We start from the raw sequence: 16,337 nt of genomic DNA on the forward strand, positions 1-16,337 counted from the left end.
CTCCCCAAAAAGCCCTGTTTTTCAGATGGATGTAGTTACTGAGGTAATAAAAGGGATGTCTACGCCTGTCAGCTGGGTATCACACAGTGAGACACCACATACATTCATACCAAGACAGTTTAAGCTTAATGGCCTGCACATCAAGCAAAACAATGTCAAATATATTTTGAAGCTATGTCTAAAAGTATATTAAAGCAGAAATGTTAATTGTTAAAACTTGGGTTACACTCTCAAAAACGGTGTCTTCCTATCACTGGTGGAAACACTGTGCGCCATGGCTGAGGATTTATTAAGTTTATGAGTGTGGCTTGTCTTTGTGAGCAGGTGAGATGATAGAAAACCTTTAAACAACCATGTGTGTGTTTTTCTAAATCAGTCTGTGTGAAGGTGTGAGGAGAGAAAAACCTGGCTGGTAACAACTGAGCGGCTGTGGACCTGTCTGTCTGTCTGTCTCTCCTTCTCCCAGCCTGTGGTGCGTGAGCGCGCCGCAATTCTGATCGGCGCGCGGATGATGATGATGATGAGAGCGTGACCTCACCGCTTTCTGCACAGCTGCTGGAGAGAGGGGGGAGACACACGGAGAGAGAAAGCGAGAAACAGAAACACGTTGAGGGAGACAGAGCGAGAGAGAGGTACGGGAACACAGCGGAGAACATTCACAACACAGGGGGAACTGCTCGGCGCGCGCTGGGGGACTCTGTCGCGGGGCGTCCGTTTGGCTGCTTTCCGCCGGTCCTCCTCCCAGAATGTTCTGTGCCCCCGGTTCATTTCTACGGTACACGAACCAGTCGCCGCGGCGTCCCCACGGACACTGAAGCCCAGATGCTCACCCTCTCCGCCGACATGGACGAGTCTTCGTCTCTGCTGGATCTGCTGGAGTGCTCGGTGTGCCTGGAGCGCCTGGACACCACGGCCAAGGTGCTGCCGTGCCAGCACACCTTCTGCCGCCGCTGCCTGGAAAACATTGTCAGCTCCCGGAACGAGCTCCGCTGCCCGGAGTGCCGCATCCTGGTGGACTGCGGGGTGGACGACCTGCCGGCTAACATCCTTCTGGTTCGCCTCCTGGACGGTATTAAGCAGCGGCCCCAGCGAGGGAGCGGAGGAGGAGTAGGAGCAGGCGGCAGGCAGTCCCTGGCCGGGGGCTCGCTGCAGGGGTACGCAGCCGGGATATCCGCTTCTCCCCCGGGCAGTGCGATCAGAGAGCTGCCAGTAGCCGTCAGGAGCTCCCCTGTTAAGGTTGGTTACTTTCCCACTATCCATATGTACCAGTGTCTGTCTCTGAGGAGCACAAACACCCAAACAATGTGTTCATGTTTTATGAATCCTTGTTTTATTTACAAAAACACACACTTCCTAAAACAGGACTTGCATTTTCTGAATTGTCAGGATCCCCTTTGCAATTACACCAAACATAATAACAACTTTAAGATTGGGTCCCACTGTAAGGCTGCTGCCTGACAGGATTTGGTGGAAGAAGATTTTGAGGACAGTTGTTCAGGCACATTCCCAACTGTTTATTTGTGATGTTTGCTGGAAATTGGGAACAATGTGTTCAGCATGCTGCCTGCACAGATATCCAGCTGCTTTATGGTTATATAGATGCAAATCTGTAGACTCTGCTCTGAATATTCACACAGTGAGACTGATTGCAGCACAGATTGTTTGATAACTGGGATGAGGAGCAAACTTGCAAGTGACCAAGTTATGGGACATGGAAACAGAGAGAGAGAAAGAAAAGCTTCTCCCTGCTGCTGTAGCTGATGGCAGAGATGTCTAGTGACAGATGTATATTGTTGTCTATTGATTGTTTTGCTGAGTTATCACCAGTTGTGCCTATGATATTCCCTGATGTGACACCACTTTGGTATCATAATGAGGGTGTCTTTCCTGTGCTGCCACTGAGGTATAATTAAACTGTACCGAGCAAGCGGGAGAGGAAGAGAGACAGACTGCGAGAGGGTCACCTGTCTGTGATACTGTTGTTGTCATAGTCCTGGTGAAGCCCAGTTGCCCACAGGCTGCAGCAGTGCGAGGTTTCATAACCCTGGCTCACTGGGAGAGGAGTGGAGAGCCCTGTTTACTTGCCATGCAGTGCATCCTATGCATTGTCTCGTGGCTGTGATGTGAGACGCGTTGAAGAATGGGGCTGTAATGTGGCAATTAGACAGAAAATGTGATAGCATCGGCACTGTGCTGCGAGATGTGTTGGTTGTCATTTGCCTCCAGTTGGAATCTAAGATCTTACGCACAAATCTTGAAACATGTCAGGCTGTTGTAGAGAGATAGAAAGACCTTTCTTAAATTGCAGTTTCATCTCCTAGAAGTTTGGCATTCTGATGTAACTAGGGCTGCAAGTAACTTTTATTTTTTATTCAGATGCAGATTCATCAGATACATTTTCAAATGTGTTTTTCAGTGCATTCATTATTTTTTAATCTATGTAATTTCAAACTAAGTCTTGCATAATTCACACGAAGTAGACAGGTGCATAGGCAGATGGTCCGTGAACATGGAGGGATATTCAAGAAATGTCAGAAATTAAAATTTTATCTGATAGCAGCACCCAAGATATCCTCTAACGTCTGACGAGGTATCAGTATAGATAATAAAGAAACACTGCATTCATATGAGGAAGACACAATAGTCACGACCTCACCGCACTCCTCGCTTTTCTTCTGAGAAAGACATGAAATCCAGACTTCATGCTGTAACTTGTCACAGCGGATATACTGTATTTGTCTAAGGTGAGCTTGTGTTGTGTGCTTACACATAAACGCAATGAGATTTCTCAGAGTTGGAGCACACGAGGGTGGTGTGGGCTTGTGTGTTCATGTTTGCCCTCTGCAGCTTTTTCCTCTGAGTTTAGTCCCTAACAAGAGGGATGCACAGAACAATCAGGCCGACAAAGGCGTCGCCATCAGCTTTCATACACACCCCCTGCTCAGTGCAAGACTTATCAGGCGAGCTAGCCATTGATTGAAGCACTGGAGCGCTTTGGTGTGATGAAGTGCAGCAGCAGTAAGCAGTCAGTCATTCATGGCGATGAACAGGAATCCAAACCTTCAGTGACATTTCCACTAACACTTAACACTCCATTTCAATTCACTCAATAAACTTTAGCGGTCCCTACAGGACAATTTTGATGCCTGGTACATGAAGGAAAATGGTGCTCAGACAAAAACATACTGCAGGACAGGATCCTTTTATTTTTATTTTTAGAGAAATGCATATCATAACTTCTTATGGAGTATGGTACAAAATAAGCAAATGCTGGTAAAATATGCAAGTGGCTGATAACACAATGGCAATCTCTTGAGTGGCTGGTAAAATTTGAACATAGTAACTTGCAGACTTGCATTTATATAGTGCCTTTTCAGTCTAGTGACCACGCAAAGCCCTTTACACTACATGCTACATTCACCCTTTCACACACATTTTACACTTATGGTAGAAATTGCCATGCAACATACCAATCTGCTTATCAGGATCTAATCTAATGCTCATTCAGACACACATTCACACAACGATGGAGCGAGTTGGGGTTCAGTATGTTGTCCAAACTGAAGGAACCGCCTATCTTCCGAATCTTTGACGATCCGCTCTACCTACCTGGCCAGCCATTTGACTCAGTGGACAAAAAAGTTAATTTTGCACCCTGCTAAAGAGCCTAAAGCTGCTTTCACACTACTGCTCACTAACCACCCTGACAACCCCCCAGTCTGCAAGAGTGTTCCCTCAAAAAGCTAAGCGTTTCCTAAGTGGCTAAGTGGTTCCTATCACTATGGTCCATGGTAGAGATGCACCAATCCAGCTTTTTCAGTTTCGATACCGATCCCGATGCTGTGGCTTTGAGTGTCAGCCGATACCCGATACCGATCCGATACCATGACTGACCTAAGAGGCTATATACCTTTACATGTAGAACAGGAAAGACTGGAGGCATCAGGCATTGATGACTACACAGTCCTTCCCTAAGATAAAATGAAACAAGATGAAACAGATTAATGCAATGATGAACTATTTATTTTTAACAAAAATAAACAATTGTGCAGCAGCAGTTGAAATAGTGTGAAATACCTCCACACAACATATTCTCTCCTTCACTCCATGACGTATGGACGCATCGCAATAGATTTAAAGGGAAAGCATCGCCTCAGGTATAGCTTGCATTTTCCGATATCCGATCCATCTATTTTGATGATATTGGGGCCGATATTCGACCCAGATATCGGATCGGTGCATCCCTAGTCCATGGCTGCAATGACAGACAGGTGCTTTGGTGAACACTGGCAGAAGTGCAAGCTAGCTTGTAGCCTCATACCAGGCGGTTGAGCTTTGGTGAAAATGTTACTCCAGGCCCGTTTTTTTCTTCTGGTTGTCCAGAAGTTTCCAAAGCTGTAACTCACCATCTTGTCCTCTTTCTGCTTCTGCTATACCCGCTATGCAATTGGCAGAAGTCGGGTGGCAACCGCCAAAAGTTCAACATGGTGAACTCAGTGCAGCAGAGCAAACCCTGTGCTTGCACCTGGTTGGCAACCGCTTCATACCCCTACTGCTGTGTTGGAAACCACTTTCCCTCTGCTGCCTTCCCCTCATTTTAATGGCTGGAGGGGGCAAGGTACCGTGGAGCTGTGTGAAAGCAGCTTAAGGGATGTCTTAGTTTGACCAAAAGTTTAAAATTCAAAGGGATTTACTTTACAGTGTCATAATGCCACAGAGAAAAGCAGCCAGTCCTCACTGGAACCAGAATTTTTTTGATACTTAAATTATTTTTTATGATATAATGAAAAAAATGAGAAATTGTGTGACACAACAGTAGTGAGGGAATGTTAACTTTACAAAGAGGGAATACACACATGCACAGTAACACACATACACACAAAAATATACACAGTTCACAAGCACATCTTAGTGGCCAGTCTGTGTTTGTTTTCAGACCCAGTGGGGAGAGCACTTCGCTGTGGACAGAGGCTTTATTGCCAGTGAACACACACACACACACACACACACACACACACACACACACCTCTAACCCATTACCCTCTGCAATCCCCCGCAGTCACTTTGCCCCAAGTCTCCTCGAGGCTCCCTCGGGACCAAGCCTTGGTGATGAAAGTGTGAATTAATCTCCTCTAACAGTGGAGTGTGTGTGCGTGTGTGTGTGCGTGTGTGTGCATTTGGAAGTGCATCCCCCTGCACACAAAGAGCAGGGGTCTTGCAAAGGGAGTTAAATCTGACTTTGAGTGACACACTAATGCAGTACCACCACACACACACACAGTTATTGAAGAAGTCACACAGGTCAAACAGAGCACTCTGAGCACTCTGCATCTGGCATTAAAGGTTTTAGATGAGAATGAATGTGTTGCTATGGAAATGGAAGAAGAGGCAGACATGCTGAGTCAGCTTTTTCCCTTGGTGTTTGCATTCTTTGAGCCTCTGTTGAAGACTTTCTGCTTGGACCAATACAAGTTAATCAAAGCCAATAATTCATTTTTTGCCAAGCACTCTGTGAAGGCAACTTCTTCAAAACAGACAATTTGCCGGTCAACTAAAATCCCTGAATTTTAACACAAATAAGTAGCTCACCGGATTATTCCTGCATACCTATTTGGTGTTATTGTCTGTGCTAAATCAGGCACTGGGTCAAGCATTGAAGTGCTTAGTCGGTTGTATCATATGGCAGATTTTTTACCCCAAAGGAGAAATGTTGAGCTTGTTAGCAGCTGATGACTCTGGCAACCCCTTAACTAGTCCCTCAGCTGCAGTCTTGTACATCAGCTGTTGCAGAGATGACTCGCCACTTGTTCCCCCGTTTGCAGACAGCAGTGTTAAGACACATACAGTATGCAAACAGAAGAGGTGTTTTAACAATGTAACAGTGTCATGTAAACTGAATAATGGGACTGGAATACATTTCTCTGATTTTGTTTTGGCGTATTAGGACAAGATGCTCATCAGGAACCCGTTTCAGTTTATCAGTCAACCAAATGATGCTGCTTAAACTCATGATAAGGACATTTTGGTATTATAATAATAGCATCAATTTTGATTGCAGTGCTGCTGATAAATTCTGATTTCTATCCAGTACTCATTCTGATTCATGGGAGGAAAGACAATAGGGCAAAATACAGAAACTTCCAATCTACAGAAGCTTTATTTAAGTGCTAGTCCTTTGTCAAGATACAGAAGAGTAACTCTGATTTCCCTGACATTACATTGGTAAATGAGGTGATTAGTATCCAGGTTTTTCCAAGGTTCTAGCAACTGATACTGTACATCTCCTTTAGCTGTGGTGACTTTCCTTACTGTCCCCAAGGTGGTTTGATGAAGGATGTTTTCAGTCCAACTGGTCTGTTTGTTTGTTAGTGCTCTGGATATCCCAAAAATCCATCATCAGGTTTCAGTTAAATTTGGTGGAATGGTAGGCCATGTCTATGGGCAAAGTTATTAAAGTTATTAGTTGTTAAAGTATTGCACAGCATTGTAAGATAAGGCATTGAAGACTCATTCTCATTAAGCACCGCACCAACATGTTTGATAGAAATCTGTTTCATCCATGCTGTTACTGTCTAACATTTTGTGTATTCTGCTGCATCTATTGATTCAATCAGTGGGTTAAAAAATAATCACTGACTGAACAAAATCTGTTGGACTGTGCAGCCCTGGTGGAGGTATGTAAGTGCTTTTTAGTATGCCTGTGAGACAAACACTTGAGCGTTCTTCCTGTTTTTAATTGCAACTCTTTCTTTGTGCCATATGTCATCCTGCACATTTCTTGCCAAATCATGGCCTTGCACAAACAGAGCGATACCTTTGTAGTCAACAGTTTGCATCTTTATGGTCTCATTTTTCCACAGCACAGTATGTTCCTTTTGCATCGATTTGCTTTGATTTAATCAGCTCTCAGAAAAATGCCAAGTTTGAAACCAGGCAGATATTCAAGACTGCACATAACTGAGGCATAAATATGTTATTAAATCCATACCCATCAGCGACTCTGCACCGGATGACACTTACTGATTCATGAATTATTACAGGCTTTTGCTGGTCGGCCTTGGCAGGTATAGGAGTGTATTGTTGTTGGAAAGTGAAGAGCCTATGGATTATATGGTCTGTCTTTTAAACCTTAGTGACTTACCTAGGTTCCCGCTTGGTATTCATAAAGCTGTTCTATTCATCTGTTCATCCATCTTTCAAGGATACATTTTACAAGTGCCTGGGAAAGAAGTCATTTTGCTCTTTACTAAAAGTATAAACATTGTGTATTTTGATCATTTTAATGATCAACAGGAAGAAGAATCCAACAAAGTCCCCAGATACACACCACAATCATGTGACTCAAGACCTCTGACATTTCAAATGTCACATCAGAATCCATTCTTGTTGGACTCCCATTGAAGTACTAATCAATAATCAAAGAGAACTTCAGTATGTCCATTTTATCAGCAGCATGCTGCAGTTTGTCTTTGACACTCCACCTGTCCAGTTCCCATCAAAGCAGTGTGTCATAAAGATCCCAGCCAGTGATCTTCTCCCTTACCTGTATTTACCTGGGCTTGCTGTGGTGACACCCAAGATTGCCAAGGCAATGTGCAGCAGCAACGACAGCACTTGCTATTATCTCTGGAGTGAGTCGTTGCTTAGCCCTGTCATTCCCGTGTGTGTGTGTGTGTGTGTGTGTGTGTGTGTAAGGATTAGGTGGGGTTTCCAAAAAGGAAATAGTCTCTTACCAATCCCTGTAATGATCCTTTGAACCCGTGTCTTTTGGCCTAACCTTAAGCCTAAAACTAAGTCTTTTAAGAACAGCGGCTCTTTAAAGTACTGTTGACCAAAATGTTCTCGTTTTCCAGAAGTCCTACAGTGCAATTCGGTCCTCGCAAATATAGAAATACAAAAGCACACACACTCTCTCTGCTGTTGTACAGCTCCATTCATAGTTAATCTTGATATCTCCCAAACCTTTACAATAACACAGTGCGAGAAAGCCCCATTTTTCTGTGTTCCCTCTCAAACACAAACACACACACACTCACACTCACACACAGACATGCATGCACATTCATTCACATTCATTAGTGTTATAAACCACTGATCTGTGGCGGTAAACAACAAGCTCTCAGTCATTACCTCCACATTACCCCCTCACTTCATAAATACTGAACGAAGGCCTGACGCTGTACATGTGCACACACACACAATTTATCTTCTCAAGTCTTAGAATATCTCTCTGGACACAATTCTCTTCCCTTGCGTGTGTGTGTGTGTGTGTGTGTGTGTGTGTGTGTGTGTGTGTGTGTGTAAGAAAGATCTCTCTCTGCCTTCTCAACCTTCTTCAACCCAGATTGTTAAATGAACACACACAAGCACAAACATCTTTTTCCTCTTTCGCTCTTTATTCATTCTTTCTCATCTTCGTCTCACTTTCTCTCTGATGTTCATGTGAAGAGAACTTAATTAATTTCAGAGTTACCACATAATGAAGCTTCACTACACACACACACACACACACACACACACACACGCACGTGCTGCCATTTAAGAGGTAGTTATAACTGTGCTCTGCGCCTCCTGGGATCTTTTGGGAATTATGCTGTGTGTGCTGTGTGTGTGTGTGTGTGTGTGTGTGTGTCTGTGTGTGTGTGCGTGTATGCAAATATAGCATGCATTCATCTATTTCCATGCTTGTATTTTTGTTTACCAGTTACATATTTCTCCAGTAGACACAAGACACAGTTGGATTTTAAATGGTTTGCAATGAAGCTGCCCACAGACAGCATTCAACATTTTGTAGTTTAAACTGTTTTCCTGCCAGAATTTACTGTGTTAATGTTTCCTCCAGAATTTTACTCTTATCTGCCCGGAAAAGCCTCTGAAAATGCATTTATTTTTACCCTCCATTGAAGTACAGGGTGGTGCTAAAAATAAATGGCAATAATGAATATTTTCAATAGATTTATAGGCAGCTATCATATTTTATGTAGTAAACAGAGGGTGACAGGAACAGGCAAGCTAAATATTATTACCAATAAAAGGTCATTGGAGTTCTTTTACTGATTTAAATACCTGGTAATTCCAGCTTGTGGTAAAACGGGATCTGTGTTGTGCAAGTCATAGACTATAGTGCTGGGTAACAGTACAAGATACCTTGTATTGACCGAAATAACTCGGTACTAGGTTGTATCAAAACATCTACAGTCAAATGTTACCTGCATTTGACCCTTTTTGCGCCAGGGTCTAATCCCGGTCTGTCCCGTCTACCTGCCAGATCAGCAGACTTTCTGTTACAGCCATCTTCAGAGACGCAATTCTCCCGGCAAACGGTCACTTTAACCTCTGCCCAGTTAGCATGAGCTACACAGCTGCAGCTAACATCCAACACTGTGCCATTAAATGGTCCCAACAAACTCCCACCGACGTGAAATGGCTCAACTCTGTCATTAAATCCACTGACGAAAAGCTGTGTGTCATGTGATGCTAACAGTTAGCCTTGTTGCAGTGTGTCCATGGCTGGATAAGAGGATAAAGAGAGGTGTTGTGTTGGGTGCTGTAATCCTCGGGTGCCGTTAAATGACAGTTGTAATGCTCTCTCAAGTAGTCAGTAGTCAAATGGTATCGGTATCCCTTTAAAGGTTCTTGTATTGGTGCTGGTGTCATAATTTTTTAAACAATACCCAGCTCTAGGGAACTAAGTAAGATATTGACCAGGAAACATCAAATTACTTGCTTGCTAACCACGCTGCTTTTTCTCAGACTTATCAGACTGACACAAGACCAATCCTGTCCACTTATGTCAAAATCATGCCATGATCTGACTAGCCAGCATGTCCCCTGCGTGTATTTTTTTTTACGTAACAGCATTGCTCTGACTACTTGTGTCCATGTTGCCCTGAATCCGGGTGATGTCATCTTGCATCAGTCTCATCCTTGGCCCCTCCATCACCCTGCTCAGACAGATATGGAGATGGAAGGAGGTGGGTCAGATGATGGATTGATGGATGGAGGCAGGGTGGCGGTCGAGGGCAACTTATAGCTCGGCTGATGGTGTAATGAGATAGTGTGTGTGTTGTTTAGTTTGGGGGGGTTGATGTGTAATGGGTGTTAAAGCCTAAACAAGCTTTGGAGCTTGACTGCCATTCCCACGGGTGTATGGGTGGAATCCCATCAATCCCATCCCCCAGTTGCACAAATACACATATAGGCACACACACACACACACGCACACATTAGGTTAAGGGTTAACCCCCTCACTCCTGGTCCTATTGTTACTATGGAGATGAGGGTGAGATGTCACTGGTCACTAGTCAAGCCAACACATTTCAGACAGAGGAAGGGTGGCATATTTTATGGCTAAAATTAAAACATGGCCCCATGAACGTGCAATAACAACATGTGGATATGTCGTCACACTTAAGACATTTAGATACACACTGAAATTTGAATTTATTCTAGATATCATTAGAGGTTGTTTTACTTGTAAACGTATTCAATTAAAATGACAATTACCAAAGGAAGAAATCTAAGTTTTATTATTTTTCTGCAATAAAAGCAGCCCCTACATTATTGATCTCCATGTGCATTGAATTTTTGGTACTGACTAACATTAATACCGCTAATATGATCAGTCACTAGAAGACAGACCAAATGTCACTTCAATTCCAACAACCACACAGGCAGTTAAACAGCTTGGGGTCAATGCTGCAACATAACATCTAGTGGGAATCAGTGCTAACGTTAGTAACCAGGCTAACTAGCTTCCACCCTAGACTGTATATTAAGATGGATGATACATCTTGCTGTGGTGACATCATTTGGAGGCACTTTCTGCACAGCGCCTATCTATAGGGTAGCAAGTTCCTGCCCATTGACCAGTCCAACATTTGGTTGGAGTGGTGCCACTGATCGCAAGAAATTTGGCCAATAGTTTCAAATTCCGCAGTTTACTACACTTAAGCGGCATTTCTGAAATTGCTCCATATTATTCATTTTACGGCTGATTCCTTATCAAATTCTGCGTAGGTCCCTACATACAGCAGCGTAACAAGAACTACCAACATTTCAGAGAAACCATCTTTGGGAAAAATGTGATTGACATGTACTTAGATGTTTTAGTTTGGCCCATGTCTCATCCGCTATCATGGAGGGGGTCTATGACCTATACTGCAGCCAACCACTAGGGGGCATTTGAAATGTTTTGGCTTCACTTTTGGAGAGCTGTCATGTCGTCCATCTTTAATATGCAATCTATTGTGTTCACTATCCGAGTAAAATACAGGGGCACAATAGTTCCTCTGTCTCTAATGGTACATATCCAACACTAGTCAGGATTGTTGAAAAAAGGAGAAAGAAACCATCTTATATCAGTATTCACAGGCGATACAAAGCTATGATATGCTCCAGTTGATGGTGCGTCTACTTACATCTAATAGCAAATGTCAGTCAAACACTGTCGAAGGAAATGCCCACCCAGTGTATATACCCTTACACAAAAAGAGAGCAGAACTCAAATTCCCACTTGTCTTTGAGTGAGTGAATGAGATTCTACACAATTCTACACTGTCGAAGGCGACTGGATGAGTAGTATTAGCTTCACGTTGTAGGTCACCATGTTACCAACTAAAATGTATGTTTTTTTAGTAAACAGTTTCTTAGACAACAGAGGAGGCAATGATGTGTATCATGTTGTGTAAAGCAACAACTTCATAATTAGTGCACCATCTAGAATCCTGTCCGACGTGGGTGGGCGTTCATGTGCCACTTCCTGGTGAGAAAGTCACAGCTTCTGCATTGGCATCACATTACATGTTTTCTGGCTAATGAAACCAGCACCATTCAGACTGAAGCAGACTTACCCCCTGCTGCCATCTGGGACTGCCAATGTGTAAAATTACCCCAAGCAGCTTTAAACAGTCTCTTACAATGCAGAGAAAGTGTTACAATTCATAGTTTGGGACTCCAGGTAGTTTTACTTTGGTGCTGAGAGTCTGCTGACTCCTCCAGCAACATGCGACGTAATGTGTGTGTCTGTTGTAATAACAGATGAGGTTCCACTGGTGATGTGCTTGAAGAAGTGGAACGGTTCTCTTGGGGGAAGAGATTCGTGGAAACACACTGTGGTTTCTCCAGGTGTCAGGCAGTGCAGGTGTGTGTATATGTGTGTGTGTATGCCTGTGTGTTAATACGCTACAGTTCCTTCCTGTCTTGTTGCAGAAATGCCTCTTCAATCCTCCACCTCCACTCCTCCTCCTCATCTTTCTCTGTAATGGAGAGATGTTGAAATGCACCCACCACCCACTTTAGACTTGGCAGGAAACAGAGTCTTGGCTAGAGTAGAGAAGAGAGATCAGTGTACATACACACACTCACAGACACATACGCAGATACACACACACATCTGAAGAGAATTTGGAAACATGGCAGCAAATACAGGTCTTCCTCTTCATCGACCTGCTGTTCATTCTCACAGCTCTCAACTTCAATTCATCACCAGCAGTGTTTATGGATCTTTGTGAAATCTCTCTTTCCCCCCTCTTTTTTACTTTGCCCGTAGGACTGAATGAACTTTCTGAGGTCGTCCAGTCCTTCTTAAAGTTTTTTTTTCTGTAAACTTAACAATAAATTGCTTTCTGAAATGTATTAATTGCACTTTTCAGCAGTTTGAATATCTTGGATTTTAACTACATTTAGTAGGCATTGAAAAGGGCACTGAAGACCCCAAAATAATAAAAACCCCAAAATAAAGCAAGCTTTTTTTCACTATTGAGGTATTGAATAATTGAAACTGATCTTGACATAATTAAAGCAGTAGTTTTGAATTGTATAATAAACAGTGTTGGGGAGTAACTACATGTAGTTACATGTAATAAATGTACAAATAAATGTTATTATAATCAGTTTAAGATACAGAGAAAACAATACGTAATTAAAATACATTAAAATACAGTTGATAATCAAAATGGTGGTGATTATAAAAGGGGTTAAATTGGAATATAGTCTTTTCAGTAAAACATTTATATGTAAAATATAAATCGGATTGGGTATCGGCGCCGATTATTTTTACAAAATCGGAATCGGTAATAAATGATCGGAGGAATCAAAATAACAAAAATGGCCAGGTTTTCATCTATGTTGTTCATTGTTGCCTCCGCTTTCCAATGTATAAAGATATAGGCCTAATTGTTTTTGTTGAAGACAAGAAGAAGATGTTGAATTTGTTTACATTTTGTGCTGCTGAACCACCAATAAGCTTTCTGGATATTATTTAAATAAAAAACAAACCTTATGGGACAACTTGGATGCATTCTTTTTCTTTCTTTCTTAATGCCTTGCAAAGTATCGGATTGCACTCGGTATTGGGCTTGGTTTCAAAATAAAGGACTCGGTATTGGATCGGATGCAAAAAAAAAAAAAAAAGTGATCGGGACATCCCTAGGAAAATATAACCATAACTATATAATTCTGTGCTTTGCATCTTTTTACCGTGCAGGAATGCCTTCTTTTGTTGCAGCCTATTTCCTGACATTTTTCATGTTTATGGCCCAATTTTAATCATTTGTTTGTAATCAAAAAGTTATCAGATGTAATAAGTTACACTACTTTGTTTGGGTAATAAAATAGTTCTATTATGTATTACATTTTTAACATGGTAGCTAGTAATCTGTCACCCATTACATTAAAAAATTAACCTTTCCCACACTGACAATAAATCGCATAGCCTAATAGTGTTGGCGTTAAAATATGTTTAATATGATATCAACGCAAAAATACGAAATAAGGGACAATGTACAGCAATCAAATCATTTTATTGATTTAAGAATGATTGCATTGCTTCCCCCAGAGTCTACGATCAGACCTCGGTCCTTAGCAACAGTCTGTTATTCAGAAATAACACACACTGGAATGCTGTAATTGACCAATCAGAAGTTTTCAGCAAAGCCATGTGATAAGCATATAACATCTATAAAAGGAACAGGAACATGAACATTACAGGAATAGTATTGCAGTAGTCAGGGACAACCATGTGGCCGCCATAAGCCCACTAATGACTATGACTCATAACAGCGTGTGACCACAGGAATATTGTTGTGGCATTGTAGTTATGATGGAGTTTTTTTTCCCCGTACTGAAGGTAAATGTGATATTCCTCTGAATTGTGTGCTGCATGCATGCATATGGATTTTCAGGGGTCAGATAAGAACATTTCAGGTTATTTCGGGACACACTCTGATCCACAGTGTTCATGGCTGCAGTACAACTGTGATCAGCTTTCCACTCTGACGTCTGTGTCCAAACATCCAGTCCTGGCTGTGTGTGTGTGTGTGTGTGTGTGTGTGTGTGTGTGTGTGTGTGTGTATGTGTGGTGTGTTTATGCATAAATACTATGTGTGCATATTTAAACTGGCATATGCATATCGCTGGTGGTTTGTGTTTGTACTAAGAAATGAATGTGTTTCTCATGCACCGTATGCATATAAATCATGGTGTGTGTGTGTGTATATACATGTTGTTTGGCTTCTTTGTGTTTTTAAGCAGGATTTCTCAACCTTTAAAGTTCTGGACCTGAGGTCGGAGAATGTGGTTGGTGTGTGTGTTTAAGGGGTGTGTAGCAGGTCATGGTAGTATGTTCGAAGGAAAAGGGAGTGTGCAGGGAAAGTTGGAAGCAAAATGCAAAACCCTAGGGGCAGTTATGTAGCGCATTTTTGGCTTGGGGTCTGGTGTGTGTGTGTGTGTGTGTGTGTGTGTGTGTGTGTGTGTGTGTGTGTGTGTGTATAAGAGGGATCTGGCAGTTTTCTCCCTCCAGGACAGGAGAGATTATGTAAGCAGAGCGAAGCGAGGTCAAATACCACCCTCCGTTCAGCTGTGTTCTGTTTCGACTGGGAACAATGGAAACACTGGGACAATCAAACTGCTCCGCTCTTTAATGTGAGGAGCTTTACACTCTCCAGAGACGCTGAGCTGACTGCCACTTTCGCAGGTACTCGATACTGCACAGCGTCTAAATCGCTGACCTATGACCTGTTTATTCTCACTGTAAGTGTCACTTTAAGAAACACAGAGAGAGAGAAGTAGGGAGGAAGTAAGTGAGAGGGAAGATGATGAGGCATATCAACAGAGACAGGCTGCCATAGTAACACGCACAGAGCAGTCTGGAGCTCAAATGTACATCACTGTTACATAAAGCTACTCTCTTTGTGAGAAAAGATGAAGGGGTTGCTGTTTGTGTTTGTATATAGTGAAGGCTTGCTGACATCCTGTATTCCCAATAATACAATTCATTCATTAAGTTATATAGTTTCAGAAAGATTTACAAATGGGTGACAAGTATAAAATGCACTGTAAAGGCTGGTAAAGGCTGCTGGTATTGTTAGAGCTGGTCTTGTTTGTTTACAGTCATTGCAGTCAAATATCACACCTAATGTGGTAATGACTTATAGGTGCTGCACAACACAATATTACAGTAGTCAGTAGAAATGACCACAAGAAACCCATCAGAGGTAATACACAGTAACATACAGAAGTAGCAAAATGCAAAGAGGCCAAACAAGAACAAATCTACTCTTGCTATGGAAGCAACTAGTTTGTGCTGTCTCTTTCTATGTATCAATTAATCAATCAATCAATTTTATTTATAAAGCCCAATATCACAAATCACAATTTGCCTCACAGGGCTTTACAGCATACGACATCCCTCTGTCCTTATGACCCTCACAGCGAATAAGGAAAAACTCCCCCCAAAAAAACCCTTTAACGGGGAAAAAAAACGGTAGAAACCTGTAACAGTAATCCGTATGACACAATGAGACAGAGAGAGAGAGAGAGAGAGAGAGAGAGAGAGATGCAGGTAATGACAGTAGCTTAAAACAACATCATTGAAAGTAATAATATTATAGTTCTGGCTACTGTGGTACAATATGTTGAAAGTATGTATTAATATCTGGCAGTAGTAATATCTGTAGTCCTGGGAAATTAGACAGCTTGATGCTTACGTCCTCAGGGAGCTTGTAAGTGCCTACATGTACATACAAAAGAGGATGAGAATTCTTCTTAATGGGAAACTCTGAAAAGGAGCCCAGTGTGAGGAGAAAGTGTGTTGTGCTGGCCGTTAGCATGAGGTGCTTATCACATCCACCTGGTGACAGCACTTTACAGTCAGCCATACTAAGTGTAGACATATTATAATATTATCTATTCTATATAAAGTGTTGGTGGATTTATATCTCATTGACATGATTAGGGCTGCGCAATTTTAGGAAAACTTCGGATATGCAATAATGTTGATGAATATTGTGATGATGATGTAACTCGGGATAAATAAATATTGAACTATACAGTTGTGT

At 42.2% G+C, this 16,337-nt stretch overlaps 1 protein-coding gene across 2 annotated transcripts in view; it reads left to right on the plus strand.

Annotated features, from left to right (window-relative positions):
- Positions 1-24: 24 nt before the first annotated feature.
- LOC125899452 (E3 ubiquitin-protein ligase SH3RF3-like) overlaps positions 25-16,337 on the plus strand; it is a 151,447-nt gene continuing 135,134 nt past the window's right edge. Inside the window, exon 1 of one of the 2 annotated variants that reach the window (XM_049593811.1) lies at positions 25-1,236. In XM_049593811.1, the coding sequence (XP_049449768.1) occupies positions 823-1,236 (414 nt within the window). In that variant the 5' untranslated portion in view covers positions 25-822. The remainder of the gene's footprint in view (positions 1,237-16,337) is intronic. The other variant, XM_049593810.1, reaches the window with a different exon arrangement.

Source organism: Epinephelus fuscoguttatus, linkage group LG13, assembly GCF_011397635.1.
Source record: "Epinephelus fuscoguttatus linkage group LG13, E.fuscoguttatus.final_Chr_v1".
Taxonomy (NCBI): Eukaryota; Metazoa; Chordata; class Actinopteri; order Perciformes; family Serranidae; genus Epinephelus; species Epinephelus fuscoguttatus.